Below are 20,856 nucleotides of genomic sequence, written 5' to 3'. Positions count from 1 at the left end.
TTTATCGAGAAGCCCAAGTCACAACACAATTCGAGACATTGTACGCCGATTTGAAGATCAATGGGCTGTACTTGTAAGAATAGAAGGAAACCATCACGTACGAAATAAGGGAGTTAACTCCCAATTCAGATTCTGCAAATTTGTCATAAATAAAGTTTCTGAAAGAGCACAAATAAAAGAAACTCGTTTCAATCTCCTTTCATGAGGTTAACCTAACGACATCAAAATGCTTTTGTAATCTAAGAAATAAACAATCTGATGGAGCTAGATCAAGGGAATATGGAGGATGAGACAAGATTTCCCAACCAAATTCTCCTAGGAGATCGTTGTTTAGTAGAGCTATGTGAGGATAAGCATTATCACGATGGAAGACGACTCCTTCCTATTGATTTAAGAAATGTCGTTTTGGGGGTCGACATGGATGAGAATATGGCAGTAATATTTCCCTATATTTTAGTCAGATTGTGTAAAAATTACAGAAAGATATCATCAAAAATAAATACCCTATTCAGGTTCAAAATCCTTCAGTTACTTTTTGGACAGCTGTATACGCTTAAAATTAATTAGGTTAAATAATTAATTAAAATGCAATGGCTCTAAATGATCACATACAGAAAATACTAAACAGTTATGGTATGCGTTCACTTTTAAGAGAAAATCCGGAAATGGGACGTTTCGGCGTAGCCGATTCGGCTCAGCAGATTTCCACGGCGTGGCCGATTCGGCGGAAGGACAATTTCTAAAAGTTTAGAAAAACAATCACTTCACCTAATTTTAAGAAAAGTCATGTTTTTACAAAACTCTTTTTGGTTGCAATTACGTCGAAGCCGCCAATCAATGTGTAGAGTAAGAACTAGGAATGCATCATCCTATCATGTGAAAATTTATAGATGTCTTTAAGAATATTCACAGGGGGCGTGATGCATTTCTCTAAACATTAATACTGCATATTCCCTTCCACAAAAACTACAAAAAGATATTAAAATGCTGATGAACGGAGAAAAGAGTGGAAGTTTAATCACTGGACCAATTTATTTCCTAAAAATTGTGGCAAATAACTACGAAATAAATAATAAACTTTAATAAGCTTAAAAACAACATTTCTAGCTAAAGCTTTAAAAAGAACTCTTTTCACTAAATGTTTTTCTTTATTTTTGAGTTTTTAAAATTGACTGAAAAATAAAGTGTATACTTTTTATTCATTTTAAGTACTATTTGTTCATGTTTTAAGAAAAGTTTAAAGCTTAGAAATATAAAAATCCTTACGGTCTGTTGGACATTTTAAAATATTTTTTTCGAGAAAGGAAACACTATCTTAAAAACAATATCAATAATAAATTCAAATAGTGTTAGAAAATATAATATTTAACGAGTCTTTTTCTTTTTTTTTTCTTAATTAAAACAGTTTAGCGCGTGTTAAATTTTAAAATAGTTTGAAAATAACCGTATTTAAATTTCATTTTTTAAATTCAGACAATCGTTTCTTTTAATAACGCTTACCTCAATTTTATTCAAAGAAAAAATATCCGTTTACTAAAATAATTTTTTAAATATAAACAAAACTTTGGCTATAACGACGAAGCGCTAATTTGACGCCGAATCGTCCCCCTGCCAAATCGACCGCACGATACGGTTAAGCCGAAACGGCGACGCCGTATCGGCTTAGCCGAATCGGACACGCCAAAACATACTAAACCCAGAAAATTGATGTAACTTTGAGAATGTTTATGAGTGCAACTGTAAAGAAAGATTTCTGCAATTCTCAACCACAAGTTTACTTAGTCGGCACTGCTTAATTTCAGTGCAGGGAGAAATACCAGACGACTAGGAACAATGTCGAAGTTAGCAGGGAGCACATACAACACCTGGTATTCCCAAATGGCCACCCATTTAAATAGTATCCAGGCTCATCGTCGCTAGACAACAATGATCTAATGCAAACAGGTGTGTCAGCGTAAGTATTCTGTATACACATGAACATTATGGAGATAGCAAACCTGTGATGACAATTCGGTTGATTAAACACGCATTTAGATCAGCAATTATCGGTGAAAAATATAGCCCAGGTGTCGGCAACCTACGGTACGCGTGCCATACGTGGTACGCCAATCAATTTTCAATGGCACACCGAACTCTTAGCTCCCAAGTTCCGATATAGCTGAGAATATAGAATTGGATCGCCTATTATGAGAATAACTTTAAAAAAATTCAATTCTATTCTTTTTGAGCGGTGCTGAAGTTTTGTTTCGTGATTTACAAAATAAAGACAGTATACTCTCTCTCTCTCTCTCTCTCTCTCTCTCTCTCTCTCTCTCTCTCTCTCTCTCTCTCTCTCTCTCTCTCTAATTAGAGAAATAGCAGTTTCTGCAAGATCATTTGAGAGGCGCATATCTGACTTGGCTGAAAATGTAACAACTAAACAAACAACTGGATTCAAGCAATCCCACGTATTTAGTGTCGCCCTTGATGAAAGCACTGATGTAAACGATGCGTCTCGCTTAGCTGTGGTTGCAAGATATCACGAGAATAACCACATTTATGAAGAGTTATGTTGTTTATTACCCCTTCGTGGTACAACCAAAGCAGCAGATATTTTGTGTGCATTTACTGGTTATTTTTCTAAACAAATTATTTTGCGTAACAACCGATGGTGCTGCTGCAATGATTGGCAAGTGGAAAGGATGTGTAAAACTTCTTGAAAATCATGTTCGATGCAAACTGTGAAGTTTTCATTGTATTATACATCAGGAGGGCTTATATGCAAAGACCTCATTTTTTAATTTGGTGTCTGTGATGAAAACTGTTGTTGAGATAATGAACTTTCTTATTTCTCACTCTTTATTGGTTTACAGGCAATTCAAATATCTTCTACAAGAAAGTGTTTGTTGTCCTGAGGCTACTATAAAGTGATTACTGGCAAATGGAGGTTGTAGTCCGAAAATTGCCGCGAAGTTCGTTGGAGCAGACTGAAACAAAGGGATTCACTAACGACACAAAACAGGATATAGAAAAAGTATTAATTATTAAAACAATAAAATTTACAAGTTTTGCAAAACTTATTGTGTTTGCGGCTTTAGAGAAAGTCCAACTATTAAGTTCTTTTATGAATTTTAAGAATTAGACGGCTCTTGTAATGTTCGTATATTATTTTAGGAGAGGAATTTTCCTACCTGTTGCTTCATGGACGAGCTGTGGTTAAAAGAGGAAGAGACTATTGTTCTAAAAGCGAACCCAGTAAACGGTGGTCCCTGATTGGTTAATTAGACAGACCCTATTTTTAGATTGTTAGTGTATTAAAGGGAGGTAAGTGGGAATGATAAACCCCTTTTTTTATAATTAGGGCGTTTCTTGATAAAAAACAGAAACCATTTTCTCAACTGAATGATGAAAGCTGGTTGTTAAAGTTAATGTTTATGACCGGCATAAACACACATTTAAATGAGCTTAATTTGAAATCACAAGGACATGGTTAAACAGTCCTTGATCTTTTCAGCTATTGGAAAACATTTAAAATGAAACTTGACATTTTTACACGTGACACCAACATCAAAGCATTTAAGTACTTTTCAAATGTGAAAAATCATGCAAATCAATTTGAAGTGAACATAGATGAGCTTCAGGAGTACATTGAAGCACTCACAGCAGAATTTGATGAAGGAGGCCAGGACTTCTACATTTATGAATCCTTATTTTCATGCCTTATAAAGCCTGACATTCTTGATTTAACAAACGCCCAACTGAAACTTTTTATCTCGATGGACAGTGATGATTTTGAAATGCAACAGGTTGATTTTAGGTCTTCAGAAATATGGACATTAAAATCTGCTGAACTAAGAAAGTCTCTGGCAGATGAAAATTTGAAAAGTCTGGTGCTATTTTGAACTGTTGGACTTCTCTCCCAAGCTCATCCATCTGTGGTCCTGGATATGACCTTAAACTATATCCAATGGTGAGGCCCCAGATTGCGGGCTTTGTGGAGTGAGTAGCCACCCTTTAATTGCCATTGCTCCCAGATCCACTCTGACCCGGAGTGGTAGTACCTGTTAGGGTCCCAACTATGGGTTAAATAGAAACTGACTTGAAAACAACAAATATATTCTATTAAAAAAATTTTCTTCAAAATCTTTGGATTCGTCATTAAATAATCTGAAAAGGGTTGATATGCCGTAAAACAAAAACAACCAACCAATCATCATTCATCTGTTTGAAGAAATTTGCTTTAGCTCTTCTATCGGCTTTTGGTTCAACTTATTCTTGTGAGCAAATTTTCTCTCACATGAAAGCAGTGTTGTTTCCATACCGAAGTTGTCTAACGCCTGAATATTCAGAAAATTGTATAAAGCTCAAAGTTACCAAGCATGTTCCCGACGTTGAGGAAGTAGCAAAGAGCATGCAAGGACAAGGGTCTCATTAATAATAAAAAATTTACAAAAACTTTTAAGAAGCTATTATTTTTTTCACATTATTTATAACCTTTGATATTATTGTATATTTTATAAAATAAAATACACTGATTGCTATAAAATATGAATGTTGGCACACTGAATAATCTGAAACCCTAAGTCGGCACACAGTTAGCAAAAGGTTGCCAACCCATGGTATAGCCCGTCACGCCACACTTTAACGATAAAAAGAGCCGCACGTTCATGTAATTAACTAATATATAATAGACTTGCTTCTATTCACACATAATGTTCTCTCAACGATAAATAATAAGTTCGACCTCAGAAGATCTCATATATCTATGCTCATGAAATATATTTTCATTGTTTATTCATTTGTTTATTGTTAATTTTTTTAGGCAGCACGAAACAGACACACACGCGCGTGCGCACACACACATACATGCACGCAAACACACACACACACACACACACATATATATATATAGAGAGAGAGAGATCCTGAATCGGCACTGTTTGAGTCCAGTGGCACGGAGAAGACCAGGACTACTGGAAACAATGCCGAGATAAGCGGAGAGCACGTAGAGCGTCTGCTAGTCCCAAATGGTAATCCATTTAGTACTGACCAGGTTCAACATTGCTTAACTTCGGTGATCCAGCGGGAACCGGTGTGTCAACGTGATTATGATGTATATTGTAATGACTTTACTTCAGAAAAACAGAAAAGCTTACTTTTGTATATATACATATATATATATATATATATATATATATATATATATATACATACATATATATATATGTATATATACTTCGGAATAGTTTTTTTATTTGACAATCAGTGGTTATGTAAACGTGAGATTGTAGGTTTACAAAATATTACTGGCAGTAATATTCTATAAGTTATCCCAAGTAAACAAGAATTGCTCGATATGCAAGATAGAGCAAATAAATTAAAATTGTAAATCAATGAATTTCAAAAAACTCTCATTGAAATGAAATGAAGTGGTTGAGTTTCATATCAAAGAATTTTTATTATTCTAAGCAAGACAAAGAATGCTTTAGAAATTTTTTTTCTCAAGCATTCTTTGTCTTGCTTAGAATAATAAAAATTCTTTGATATGAAACTCAACCACTTCATTTCATTTCAATGAGAGTTTTTTGAAATTCATTGATTTACAATTTTAATATATATATATATATATATATATATATATATATATATATATATATATATATATATATATATATAATTATTCATAGAATAATTATTTTTAATAACTAATGTTTCATCTTTTCGGTAATCATCAGAACAGGGTGCTACGGTTACCGCAAGTTGGGAGGTTTGAACAGGGCCACGGAGACATATTTGACTCAGTTTGCAAGGATCGAACCGGTCGGCCAACGTTAATAAGAAATAAGAAATATAGTGTGTCCGTGTAACTGAACCAGCGCTGGAGTTTATCGCCTATAAATTTAGGTCGTAGTATTTTTTTTAATTTATTTTTAACGATAAATTAATTGGTATGAGTTCGCTGCCGTAGTTAGTTTCATTGTTTCCTCTGTTATACATACGCATAATAATCCCGCGTACAATGGTGTTATATATATATATATATATATATATATATATATATATATATATATATATATATATATATATATATATATATATATATATTTACACATATATATATATATTTACACATATATATACATACATATATATATATATTTACATATATATAATTATATATATTTACATATATACATATATATATATTTACACACATATATATATATTAACACACATATATATATATATTTAGACACACACACACACACACATATATATATATATATATATATATATATATATATATATATATAGAGAGAGAGAGAGAGAGAGAGAGAGAAGTGGGGGAGTCGTATGTGTGATTGCAGATTTCTGACTTTTGGAAGTGAGCTAAACCTCAATGCAAAATGTTATTTTAAGGCCTTGCTCTTCGACGAAGCTAAAAATGTATTTGTTTAACTATTTTTTTTCTTTCTATTCCTCTTTCCAGCGACATTGTCGTTTCCTCATTCCGACTTTCCGCCATTTTGTGTGGTTATTAAAACGTCACCAGGCATTGACAGCTGCTGTCTTGGAGACCTCTGCATTTGCTGATTGGAACCTTGACTCGCAGAGACAGCTTGGGTTGGCTACGTCCCTCCCTCCCGGGGGACTTCCTTTACTGCCATTTTACAATGATTAGCGTCATTCTCTTCTCTTTTCCTTATAAAAACCGTATCTTGCTTTTTTTGGTTTTGTTGTTGTTTTTGCTTTGTTTTAAAAAAAAATGGCTTATTTTATTGTCTAAAGCCATTCTCATTTAACGTTTCTCTCTGTGCCTGTCGGTGTTAGAGATGTCCGTGTTTGGTGGCTGGCAGCCGGGTTTTTATATTCAAATGACATTAGTGCTTGACGGTGTTATATTCCCTGTTCTCGCGGCCGTTCGTCTGTCTTTCGTTGGCGCGGTCATCATTTATTCAAATGCTGCTTTCAAACGCGTCCGATTTGCTACTGAAAGACTCCGTCTGATTTCCAGAGTCAATTTACTTGTAAGAGAAAGGAAAAATAGGAGAATAAAAAATAAAGTGAATAGAAAATATTTGCTGTAAAATACACACATTTAGAAACATGCTAGGAAAAGACCAATATCTATATTCCTCTGAGGCAGTCTGTCTACCTGTCTGTTCCACTTATTCTCGAAAGCTACTAAGCCGATCGGGCTGAATGGTTTTATGCATCTTAAGTGTAGCGAACTAAGTGCTATGGTATCTATTCAATGTACAGTTAGAGATTACAAGGGATTAGTTACCCCTATACCAATATTTAGGAAATTATTTTCAGGAACTACTGGTCAGATCTGTCTGAAGTTTTTATATAGATATTTGTTATAGTAAGCTGCAGTGAACTATCAATTATGGTATCCGTTCGATTTACAGTTAGGTATTAATAAGGATTGGGCATTACTATAACTGCATTTACTATAGACGTTTTCTCAGAAACTGTGAGGCTGACCTGGTTTAATTTTGTATTGTCTTTTACTATTATATTGTATATGCAATATTGTTGCATATTTAATACGTACATTGGACACACAACAACAACATTGTTCCGCTATCTTACTATGCATCTAACCAACACCACATATCAACATTTACAGAGAGTGCATAACTATCTCCTCCAAACTAAGACAAATCCTTGTAGATAACACTAAAATAGTTCGGTATGAAATCAATATAAAAGAGTCAAGGAATTCTCGAGGCAATTTATATAAGAACGCAGCACCCTACTATTAGCAACATCGCATTCGAGACCAGTAGCAACATATTAAAATGCCTGGCGTAGCGCGGAACTGCCGCGCTCTGGTTCATGGACCTTTAGACTTTAGAGCTAAGATTTTTAATCGACTTAGTTTTAACCGAATTGTAATCGACTTTTTAACCCGCAATAACTGCTTACAATTTATTGTGGATTTTATTTTTCATACTTTTCTACCTTTCTTTTTTTACTCTAGTCACATCATCAGTTCCACCTGAAGATGATTCGTAGTCGAATCGAAAGCGCCCGTGATTCTTCTGGAGCTTTTATCCGTTGTATTCAATAATCTTTGCTTAAATATATACATATATATATATGTGTGTGTGTGTGTGTGTGTGTGTGTGTGTGTGTTATACGTGTATGTATGTGTTTGTGTGGATTCCAATCTACTTTCATAGAGCGTAATGTAGGAATAATACGAAAATATTGTAAACAAGATACATAGAAACATATCTGCTCTTCAAAGATCCCCTCTTAGCTACAATCATACCCGGCATTTTGGTCAAGATCAAAGTGTAGTATCTGTTCCGGCAGATACTGCAAGCTATGACTAGCAAAGACCAGATGTGGGGGCAACCCCACATGCCTGACCTTTAACCAGCTCCCATTTCCCACCTCTCGGGAGTTGGTCCCCTTTTTCCCTTCCCCCTCCCTTCACTCCTCACATTAAAAATTGGCCTTGTGCCTAATTTGCTCGGTGGGGGAGCAAATAAATACCATCTGTTCCGGCAGATGCTGCAAGCTATGACTAGCTATGACTAGCTATGACTAGCAAAGACCAGCTGTGGGGGCAACCCCACATGCCTGACCATTAACCAGCTCCCATTTCCCACCTCTCGGGAGCTGGTCCCCTTTTTCCCTCCCCCTCCCTTCACTCCTCACATTAAAAATCGGCCTTGTGCCTAATTTGCTCGGTGGGGGAGCAAATAAATACCATCTGTTCTTCAGATGCTGCACTTCTATTTCTTGTTCTCTTTCAGTGGAGAAGAAATCCTTCACGACTGAGACAATTTTTATTTTTGTACCTTTTCTCCAGGTTAAAAAACGACCCTGGTGTCTAACTCTGTCCCGTGGGGAGTCATAGTAAATAGGTACAATCATACCCGGCCACCAGGTGGTAATGATCATCAACGTCCGGACTATAAAACGTTTTGTTGAGACATCTAACCAATTTCTTCAAATATATGGTGATCGATGTAAGCTGAACAACTAATAATCGCGTCGCCGGGGTTGTTGGTCCCTAATTAAAACACGGTGGTTGTTTTATTGAGCAATGTCTTATGCCGCTATCTATATGGGTGTAAAAATGGGTAATGCGGTCTAGATTTAGTTCCGTGCGAAAGAAAAAAAAATAACGGGGTGCAAGTTCACCGTGGAAATTTCGATACTTTTGAGTTTTGTGTAATTTAAAGAATAAGAAGTACACACAAATTTTTAAGGGAAATTGCTCCAGACAAGGTATTAAACCGCTTGATGTAAGGAGCTAACAAGATAATTACAGCAAAGACAAGCACTGCATATGTATATATATATATATATATATATATATATATATATATATGTGTGTGTGTGTGTGTGTGTGTGTGTGCGTGTGTGTGTGTGTGTGAAGAGAGAGAGAACTTGAGCTATTTCAGCTATAATCGAAACCGAAACCAAAACTTAAGAAGATTTCTTGATAAAATTATTTATTACAATAAATAGATTACTGTAGTGCCATCAGCTATAATAGAAACCGACACCAAAACTTATGAAGAATTATTGGTAAAATTATTTATTACAATGAATGGAAGTACAAAACAATTAAACGACAGTCACTCGGAAGTAAGTGTGACGCACAAAATAAATAACACAGCCTATCCTATAAATGTATAGATGTTCTATATGAAAGGAATTAATATAGAAATAAAATAGAAGAAGATTGAAAGGGGGCGGACGGGCGTAGAAGTATAACAATATTAACTAAAATAAGGGTAAACTAAGTTTAAATCTTTGGTGAATTTTAAAGGGATTTGTTAGAGTAGAGGGGTCCAACTCCCATTTTTAAATTTAAATAAAGAAATATAAAATATGCGATAGGAAAGAAAGTAATTTAGAAATAGAATACAGAGAGATTGCAAGAGAGGGAGAGGTTGGTAGAGAGGCAGTGATACAAATATAATAATAATCGAAATAGACAGCTATAAAGTATTTCTAAATCTTAAAATCACATTAGTGCGAGACGCAATAATTCTGATTGCAATCAAGCCAACGAAAACAAAGCCAATGGTCAAATGTCATACGCGCGTTTTCTTTTCTTTTAACCGTCATCAACGACGACAATGTTTTCAAATATTCATTCGCTTCGTTCGGACGTAGCATTCATGAACATTAAAGCTGACATCAATGGCGGACATTTAACTTCCGACTAACGTGCATTTCGACAGAGAAATCTGTCTCTCAGTACGAAATCTTATTAAAATCGACTAGCTGTTCCTACCCGGAATTGCCCGGGAATAAAAAAAATTGCTATAACAAAAAAAATAGAAATGAAACCAAACTCGATTATACTTGCTCGATGATGACACATACACTAGTTAACATTTGTGTAACATAGTGCAGATGAGCGCGTGGGAACGTATCAGCAGCAGCGGAGGATAGCTGGCTTGCGAAAAGATTAGAAGCAGCAGCCGAAAACGCGTATATGCAAATTAGGAAGTGTGCGCGAGAAGGAAAGGAAAAAAGGAGGAAAAGGCACCTCGTGCTCGGGGCAAAAGGAAAATCGACGTTGAAGAAATATATATATATATATATGTGTGTGTGTGTGTGTGTGTGTGTGTGTGTGTATGTGTGTGTGTGTGTGTGATATTGTGTGTGTGCATAAAAGAGATAGAAGGCTATCACAATGCGAGGAATGGAATGTCATCGGTGTTGAGGGGGAAAGTCGAAAAAAATTAACAATTTGCAAATCAATAAGTATATACATATATGTGTATATATACAGATATTTATTTGTGTTAAGTATAAATGTCTTACTTGTAGAGGTCTATTTTATGTGACAATTTTCATTATATATTTCGGGATATCTCCTTTTCCAAATGATAGATGCAACGGATTTATTCAAAGCATGTTGGATGGAAGAGTGAAAAAGGGTGAAGTACATAACTATGTAGGGTACTGCAAAAAATATAGGAGGAGGTGTTTGTGTATAGTGTGATTTGAGTTATTATATATATATATATATATATATATATATATATATATATATATATATATATATATATATACTTCAGAATAAAATTATCCAACTATCAGCTGGTATGGAAGCCTGTGATTATAAGATTTACAAGATATTACTGGCAGTAATATTCTATAAGTATTATCTCACCTAAATAAAAATTGTTCGATATACAAGATAGAGCAAATAAATCAAATTATATATATATATATATATATATATATATATATTAGGGTAGGTCGATTTTGGAAGTTTCAATAATGCTACATATAGAAAGTTGTAAAATAATGTCAATAATCACCACAAGAAATATTTTTCTTCAAAATTTAATATTTATTTGAGCATTCCACTTTAAATACTGAATAAATCGCGATACTTATCACAATATCGGTGTTAAGGGAAATATGTGCGGCTTAAATAAAATCCGTGTTTTAACAAAAAATGAAATCATACAAGACACTTAATAATAAATATATTTACGTTTACTATATCAATTTTTTCATAAATTAAATGAAAATATTAAAATTACAAAGAAATAAAAATACTATAATAATTTAATATACAAATATCTATTTACATATAACGTTTCATTAATACGGTTAATATTACACTATTCACCGGTCGAAGTTACTTCCCCTTGGCAATTGTTATTCACCTCGTGGCTTTGTTTACGCATTTAATTATAACGAATATCTCTTGTTTTTTTTTCCAATTAAACAAAAAACATTCTTTAACTATTAAAGAATATAACATTTTTTCAATATTTTGATTTGTTTATGTTTAAAGTTAGTGCTTAATCATTAAAAAGCTTGTTTACTTCCCCCGGCAATTGTTCTTCGTCTCGTGTTTTTTTTTTGTTTTTTTTTTTAGGCGTTTTATTATAACGATGATCTCTGTTTTTTTTTCCAATTAAACAAAAAAAACATTCTTTACCTATTAAAGAATATAACATTCTTTACCTATTAAAGAATATAACATTCTTTAACTATTAAAGAATATAACATTTTTCAATATTCTGATTTGTTTATATTTTTAAAGTCAGTGTATAAACATTAAAAAGCTTTTTTACGTGCTGAACTCCAAAAGAATTCTACTTTTAAGGTAAGTGTAAACAAAACATTACTTTTTAAGATTAATGTATTTCTTTCAAATTTATTAATTTATTTAATATATTTTTGCATTTTAATTTTTTCGAATACATTTATTTTTAGGTGCCTTATTTAAAATGCCCAGGAAATCTGCAATTTCAGCAACTCGCAGTAAAAATGTTATGAAATTTGGAGGTCCACCTGCACCATTAAATAAAACGGAGCCTCCAATTTACCGACAAGTTATTCAGTATTGTTACTATTTAATGAATACTTATCCTCACCTTTCAAATTTTGCTATTAATAAATTAATAACAAAGGATGTAATGGATATATGGAAGGCAGTTAATCCACGTTTACCTCTGTTAACAGAACTGACTGTTTTAAAGAAGGTGAATATCTTATGTTTCGAGAAAGCCAAACAAATAAATCGAAGATCTCTCCCTGCTTCGAAAGTGAAAAATTTGACGGAAAAACTGGATGTATTATTTGACATTTCATCCTGTTGTTGCGAATTACCTGTTCTACCTTGTGAGGATTATCGAGTAAAATGCAACAAAGAAAATTGCTGCAGTAAGCACATTATTTGCACTTGCCCTTTTCAAAAAAAGGTAAAGTTATTTTCTATTTTTGTTTTGAAATGTCTTTCTGAGTCAACCTTATATCGAAATTTATTTCCAAATATTATTTAAATATTTAAACAAATTTTTCCTCTTTAATTGTCATGCATATTTTCATGTTAATCTGTTTAGTTATATTAAAATATAATATAAATATATTCTAATTCTACAGGTTCCAGTTGAGGATCGGGAATATTTAAAGGATCAGAGGTGCAAAATAGGGCCTAAGGGTACTTTTCAACTTGGTCCCATCGATAAATGTGCTATTAAGAAAAGTAAAAAGGAACAAAAAAGATTAAGAAAAAAATTACCAACACCAACAGCTTCAACATCAAATCTCCAGGATACTGTTTCTGTTCCTTCCTCCCCATCTTTCCCACAAACGGATGAAAAAGGGCCTTATAGCCTTACTAAATTTCCCCGATATGCCCTTGAATTAGTCAGAGGGGACATATCTTCTAATGTTGGAGCCAGCCTGGCTAATGCTTTGCTTTTGGATTTGAAGGCTATGGGTCTTCTGATACATAATATTAATATAAAAAATATTATTATTGATAAATGCAAAATTGACAGAGCAAAAGCCAAAGTGAAAGAAACAGCTCAACAAAAGCATGAAGAAAGTGTGGGGAACCTCATCTGTATTGGAGTTGACGGGAGACTTGATAAGGACACGTTAAAATATAAAGAAGTTGTCGATGAAAATGGACTAAAGTCTGTGAAAAAAACTAAGAGCCCCGAACGGCATTTGACTTTTACAAAGGAGACACCATCTGAAAGTCATTACCTGACTCATAGAATTTTACCTAAAACTGGTGCAACAGGTGCTGTTCATGCAGATAAAGTGCTGGATGTTCTAAAGGAATTCAATAGTGAAAGCTCAATAAAGGCCATCCTTGTTGATAATACTAATGCCAACACAGGTTGTGAAGGTGGACTGGTATCAATTTTAGAAAAGAAATTAAAAAAAAATCTACATACAATTGGTTGCTCTTTGCATCAAAATGAACTGCCCTTCAGAGCCCTTTTTAAAAACCTAGATGGCTGTGCAAAAGGCCCTACAACCTTCAGTGACCCCCTGGGGAAATTATGCTCAAATGATTATCATGATTTACCCCAAATAGCATTTTCCTTGATTAGCAGTCCTCTGGATTCAATTGTAAAAATTGATCAAATAAATGATCTCAGCTGTGATCAAAGACTTTTGTTTGAATACACAGTAGGCATTTCTAGAGGCCAAGTTGACCCTAGATATGCTTCCTGGAAAATTGGCCCTTTAAACCAAGCAAGGTGGTTAACTTTGGCCATCAGGCTCATGTGTTTATGGACTCGTGGCACATACCCACAAAGACTCACAACAAAACTGCAGAGTCTTGTAAATTTTGTTGTAAATGTGTATGCGACTTGCTGGTTTGAAATTAAAAGATATAATAAATTACACAACCAGCAAGTGAACATTTTTAATATGATCCAGAGGATTAAAAAGCAGCCTGGTGAAATCCAAAAGATCACATTAAGAAACATTCAATGGAATGCATTTTGTTTACTGCCCGAAAACTTTTTATATTCCATGCTCAAATCTGAGGAAGTTGAAGTAAGAGAAGAAGCTTTAAAAAGAATTCTGGCCATTAGGTAAGTAAATATTTAGTCATATCACCGATTTAATTATTTATTTTAATCTATAGAATCATTTTATCTATTTTCATCATAATTATTAAAGCAGTGAAGATTAGAATTTTTTAATAATTCAATTATTTAATTTTTATATTCTTTCAGGAATGCAGAACCAACCGGGAAACGATTGAAAAGAATCCCGATTATAAATTTTGATGCTACTCATTGGACAGGGTTAATAAATTTAACTTCATGTGGAATTTATGAACCAGCAATGACGGAGGAATTTTCTGATTCCGAACTTCGTGATTGTTTAATAAATGGAACTAAAGTGGATTTGCCAGATTTGCCTTCACATTCTCAGGGTGTGGAACGGGCAGTCAAATTAACAACAGAAGCTTCACTGAGTGTTTATGGTTATGAGGCAAGGCATAAACAAATAATAGGAAAATTATTGAGTCAAAAGTTGAGACCGTCATTTTTGTCGAAAGGCTCATATATAGAGCAGTTTGACTCTATTTACTAAGCTTTATCAAAATAGTGTTTGTGTATCCTTATTTGTTTGTATGTTATATTTTCACTTGTAAAAGTAAATTAATTTTTAACCTATTCAAATATTACAGGTTAATTCATTATGTTAAATGGCAGTTAAAACAAATACTGAAAATGGGGGGGGGTAGATTTTCAATTTCAAGATTATCATTTTGTTTTTATTCATATCATTTTTATATAATAAAAGGACATTTTGTGATGTAAATAGTAAAATTATTTGTGATGTAAATAGTAAAATTATTTGTTTTTTCACACAATAATTCAAGCGAAATTATGCAGAAAACAAGAATTTTCTGTATTTCGTTGTTTAGGATCTTTGATGCCAAATGCTCAAAAAACCGCTGAAGCATTTGATCTAATTTTTTGTATGAGTACTTAATATAGTAATATACAACTTTCGGTGTATACCTCTTTTTAAAATTTTAAAAAAATTGAAAAATCGACCTACCCTAATATATATATACATAGATATACCACCTATTTTATCACAATTTTATAAGTTCAAAATCTCAGCAATTTTTGGTCAGAATTTAACAAATGAAGGCTCGTTGGAAAAGTAATGACTAGAATTTGTAGTAAATGATATTCGTACTTAAGGTCGCACATTCCGGGGATTGTCCATCATCCAGCGCCTATTTTTGGGCCGGCATGTGGTCGGAGAGAGGAGAAACGAGTCCAGGTAAAATGAACATCAAGCAGCTAGAGAAAGTTACGTCTTTTTTTAGAAAAGAAAATGTTCCAACTCGAATCAGTTATTTATTTTTTTCCTTGGTTCGTTTGTTCCTGCGAGGCGAAGCGCGTTACATTTATATGAGAGAGTAAGTAAATCCGATGAATGTATGTGAACGTTAGTTTTATTGGAAACAAAGATGCATATAATCAGAATTGCTCTCGTGGTTGCAGTTAAAAGTAAAGGAAATACAGAACGAAGATAAATTATAAAAACATCATAGATTTTGGGTCAAGAAGCGTTTTTATATTTATAAAAATCAAATTTTACGACTAAGCGGGCCATAGTGTTTTATTCGGCCATGAGGAAAACTGATGAAATAAAGAGGACACAACTACAAGTGTCAAAATCAGTCTTATGTTCAATACAGTTTTGTAGTAACATCGCTAAAAATCGTAAACAAAAAACAACTTACTTGATCAAATTACGTGATTTTTAGAATATGACATCGTCTGTCTGTGACAATTAAGTAAATGATTTTTGTAATGTTTTTAATAGGTGTAATTCTGAAACAAATAGAAATTATGCTTTCAAAGACAAGAAAAATGTTCAATACATTTTTATGTCTACCCCCCCCCCGCTTTAATTTTATTTATTTATTTGGGGGGGTTATCCAAAAACACGTCGCTTAGTTCACCAAAATATTGTTTTTAATGTTTTTATATTATTTAGAGTTAATTTCATTAAAGTGCTAACAGCTGAGAGACGGCAGGCATTGGTTCACATGATGATCGATAACCTCCTATATTTTTTTTTTTAGTTTCGTCTTTATTTTACATTTTTCAGCAGATGATTAAAGAATAGACCCTAATCTAACAGATTATAAAAATTTTTTTTAAATAATGAAAATGTCAATATTTTAGTATTTGGAGGGGTACTCAGTTTCTAATGCAACGTTCTACTAAATCGATAACCAATTTTCGAGCATTCGACGTTTTCGCGAACTTCGCCTATTTTTAATAGTTTGGCCATTTTTTTTTTAAATTTCCCTTTCTCCAATTATTTTATATACATAATTATGGTTATGTTTAAGTTTCGTCACCCGATATTTACAAAGGTTTTGCTTGGATGATTTTTTTTTTCGAATCTTTTTTTTTAAATACGCATTCTTCAAGTTTCGTCACCCGATATTTTATCATCTAAGGCCAATGAGTATGTACCAGAATACTAACTAAAGATTTACCTTTAAAAAGATGATTTTTACATGTATTCAGGTCTGTGTTCCGTATTGTTCTCAGTGGTCGCCAAGTTTGTTTTCGCATTCAATTTTTGCACGCCCCCAAAAATGAATGCGCAACGGAAAACAAATATGCCGAGCAGAGAAAACAATAGAGAATACAGACCCGAAGATATCTGAAATCAACTTTTTAAAAGTAATTATTCAGTTGGTTATTATTCTAGAGCACATTGACCATTTATTATTGCCCTTAGATTGGTAAATGAAAAGTCCTTTATGTGAAACTAGTCTGGGTGCCCGGCGTTGCCCGGGTGTTTGGAGGTGTGTGCTGAGCCCAAAAAAATATATATATAGAAACAAAAAAGTGGTAGTAGCGCGGAGAAGTAAAAGAACGTGAAAAAAGGTGACGCCTTTGCCGTTGCGTCTATCGCCAAACTGGAGGAAGCGAAGGCTTAAATTAAGGCTAGTCAATCGATAAGAGGGGATGACCGGATAAAACATTTGTAAATGTTGGGTGACAATCGGCCAGAGCAAATTTCAAGCGAAATAGAAAAAATGGCTAAATTGTTTTAAAAAATGCTTAATTCGCGAAATTTAGCCTAAGAATTCGAGTGGTTCTTAAATTGGTAATCGATTTGCTAGAAACATTAGAAACATAGAGCCTTCTACAGATATTAAAATATTGATTTTTTTTTTACATTTTATTTTGTAATCTGGTAGATTAGTGCCCATTCGATTATAATCTGCTTAAAAAATTGAAAATACATACGAAACTAAAAAAAAAGAAACATAAATAGGTTACCGCTCGTACACGTAAACCAAGCTCTGTCCCTTTTCCGTTATTAACACTTTTATTAAATTTATAAAATCAATACGTATATGTATATATAGATGCATACATATATGTATATATCTAATCTCTAAAAGGCTGTATGTCTGTCTGCCTCCATATTTTCAAACTCTATCTCTTCGAAACTAAAAGTCGCAGAGCGGCGCTAGGGGCTTTAAATGATTGCATTTTTTTTAAAGGGCCATCTTTTATTGGTCTTTAGCCGGTTAAAATAGCTTATAATGGCTTAAACCTGGATCAAAAATGAAAAGATCGTTAGACATTTTGTACATTCATCTATGTTTATTTTTAATTTTTAATTCTTATATGTCACGTTGGTACAGTGGTAACGTTATCAGTTTTGAATAATACTGTTTCGATTCTAGCTGATGGCACCTAATTCCTTTTTGTTGTTTTTACTTTTTAAATCACGACCCTATAATAATATATACGAGATCGGGACAAATTAAAATATCATATTTAAACGCATTTTACGCTCGGGCTAATTTATATATATATATATATATATATATATATATATATATATATTACTTGGCGGTCACGGCTTATCAAGGCCCGAAGTTCACTCGAGGATAAGGGTTACTCAATGTAAAGTGGTCGTGCAGTGATTGTTAATGGTGTAAATTGGGCGAAATTTGATTATTTATGAGGACGACCTAACAGGAACTTGTTTATATTAGATTTGTAAGTCACCATGTTGTATATAACTGGGAAGCATGCCAGCGGAACAGTGTTCTTAAGGTGGGCATTATTGGGAAAGAATCTCTGTTTATGGCATCTGGGTTTACATTTAGGCATAGATAGAGAGTGGAAACCCCCCATATATAGTGGTTTTAGGCATAGATAGAGAGTGGGAAACCACCATATATAGTGGTTTTAGCTAGTTGAGTGGGTTTTTTTGTGAAAGTTTGGCAAGCGGAGACCCTGAATTGGAGTTCAAACGACCACTTACCATAAAAATAGCGATAGAACAGAGACAGTCTGGCGACGTCTCTTCCGTGGGAAGGAGATTATTATGGAAAGAAGAAGTGAATGATAGGTTTATTTTCGACAGTCGCGCAACTCTAACTTTCCATACGTCGTCCTTTAATCCTCACATTCGTTGAGCGATGTTACTGACAAAGGGGGAATAAGTGCTGTTTCCTACGTCAGGATCTTTCTATCTTACGCTTGTTGTGGGCTAGTTTCGAACATTGATATCGTATTTTTATATCAAATGCCTAAAGCGATTTCTATTAAAATAACAAGTTAATTACTTTTATGAAAAAACGGAAATTAATGTTGGTGACTTTCAAAATGTGAGTTTAGTACATGACGCTAATTGATTAATTATAAAAAACAAATAACGATGCCATTTTTGCGTGAGGCAGAGAATAGCTTGAGATACAGTAAAAACGAACACCCGAAAAGGGTTTTTTCTCCGGAAATATCGTTATGTTATATTTCGACTGCACGAGGTGCCTTAAATAAATTTACAGATTTTTTTGTACAGAGATTTAAAATCGTCATAAACCTTTGAAAATTAAGAATCTTATTGCTATACATCTTTTGAGATAACCGATCAATTTTTATAATTTCTGGTTCAAAGGAACAGCTAAAACAGGAAGTGAAATACACCCTACTAAAGCCTGAATGTCACAACTGATAAATTTTTTAAAAATTCAATCTTGGCATGTGGAGAATTTAAAATAATGCAATAAAATTCTGTTTTCAACTTGGAATTATTGCCGCGGAAAAGTATGGATTATTTCAGTTTGTTTTGGACCATCTTGCGTGAATGCCGCATCAGTTGGTGAGGGGCATTAGATATTCCTGGAAGATATAGTCTGTGAGGGATGCTGACATGTATGGATGGAGTAAGTGAAGCCATAACACCAAAGTTGATTGTCCAAATCAAGAATTTCATAGATAAGGACCGTTTTGTGTCCATAGAGACAATTAGTGCACAGTTTGATGGACTGTACACACAATTATTCGTGATTAACTGAAGATGTGGAAGATTTACGCAAAGCTTGTCCCAAAGGTGCTCTATCCTCGTCACAAACTATTTGACAAATATAGTAGCATAGTAGCATTTCCTCACCCTTCCGGTAGTCCAAACCTTGCTCCATCTGACTTTTGACTATTTCTTAAGTTCAAGGAAAACCTTAGAGGCTGTCGTTATGAGACAATTGAGGAGATGAAAGAGGCTGTGATCATAGCTGATAGGAGATGAAAGAGGCTGTGACCATAGCTGATAGGAGATGAAAGAGGCTGTGACCATAGCTGATAGGAGATGAAAGAGGCTGTGACCATAGCTGATAGGAGATGAAAGAGGCTGTGACCATAGCTGATAGGAGATGAAAGAGGCTGTGACCATAGCTGATAGAAGATGAAAGAAGCTGTTACACGCTATGGGTACGTCCAGAAGTTGTTGGAACGGTACAAGAGTAGTTGTCATGGTTGAAACGGAGAGATTACTTCGCAGGGGACTAGAGTTTCCTGTGTGTACTATCAATGAAAGTGTCCATACGAAAAATGTCTGGAAACTTATTGAAGGTACTTTGTATACGAACGAAGTGAATATTAGCAGCAAGTCGCCGGGAAAATGGTTGGATCATTATATCACTCCAGGGGGTATTTAACTGCTGATGAAACCTCCTATCTGTATGGGAGCCAGGTACGTCCTAGGATCGAGTATTGTTGACACACCTAGGCAGGACAGGAGCTGCTCGAAGCATCCGATTCTGCCTTGACAGAGATCAAAATCGGCTTTTCTCTTCCCTGCAACCTCTTTCCCACAGAAGCGACGTTGCTAGCCTGTCTGTTCTATTATGTTTTTTTTCATGGCTAGTACTACAACTACAACTAATCTTTCTACAACTACTACCAATAAGAAAATAAATGCATATGGGCATGACAATAAAACATAATCGCAACATTTCTCCAAATTTTCCGATTTTGTAATCATGTCCATATGCATTTATTTTCTTTTAAAATTGACTAGCGAGGGGTACCCGGCGTTGCCCGGATATTTGGGGGGGGGGGTAAAAAAGTAAGTATGAGGATCGAACCCGAACCGTTGAGGCAAAGTTGTAAATTAAAGTGTGAAAAAAAAACGCGCGATGGTAACCATTGCCCCAGCGCCAGATGCTAACGGAAATACGTTTGAATTTATTTAATTACTTGGATTTAGCAGGTGTCCGTTTTAATGAGTTAATGAGGTCAAGTTAGTATTCATTTACTGCTGAACGATTTTTCC

At 34.1% G+C, this 20,856-nt stretch overlaps 2 protein-coding genes across 2 annotated transcripts; both read left to right on the top strand.

The window, feature by feature from the left end:
* The first annotated feature begins 11,802 nt into the window (after positions 1-11,802).
* LOC145292387 (uncharacterized) lies at positions 11,803-13,972 on the top strand. Its single transcript, XM_080138714.1, has 4 exons — positions 11,803-12,686; positions 12,868-13,091; positions 13,269-13,632; positions 13,916-13,972. Exons 1-4 carry the CDS (start codon positions 12,213-12,215, stop codon positions 13,970-13,972), a joined length of 1,119 nt encoding a protein of 372 aa, XP_079994840.1. The 5' UTR covers positions 11,803-12,212.
* Positions 13,846-15,303, top strand: LOC145292350 (uncharacterized). Its single transcript, XM_080138681.1, has 2 exons — positions 13,846-14,324; positions 14,469-15,303. The coding sequence occupies exons 1-2, from the start codon at positions 14,008-14,010 to the stop codon at positions 14,830-14,832; spliced, it is 681 nt and encodes a 226-aa protein (XP_079994807.1). The 5' UTR covers positions 13,846-14,007; the 3' UTR covers positions 14,833-15,303.
* Positions 15,304-20,856: the final 5,553 nt, after the last annotated feature.

The sequence above is a fragment of the Euprymna scolopes genome, chromosome 13 (genome assembly GCF_053919585.1).
Source record: "Euprymna scolopes isolate OS-2025 chromosome 13, ASM5391958v1, whole genome shotgun sequence".
NCBI lineage: Eukaryota > Metazoa > Mollusca > Cephalopoda > Sepiida > Sepiolidae > Euprymna > Euprymna scolopes.
This window is presented reverse-complemented; position numbering and strand designations above follow the sequence as displayed.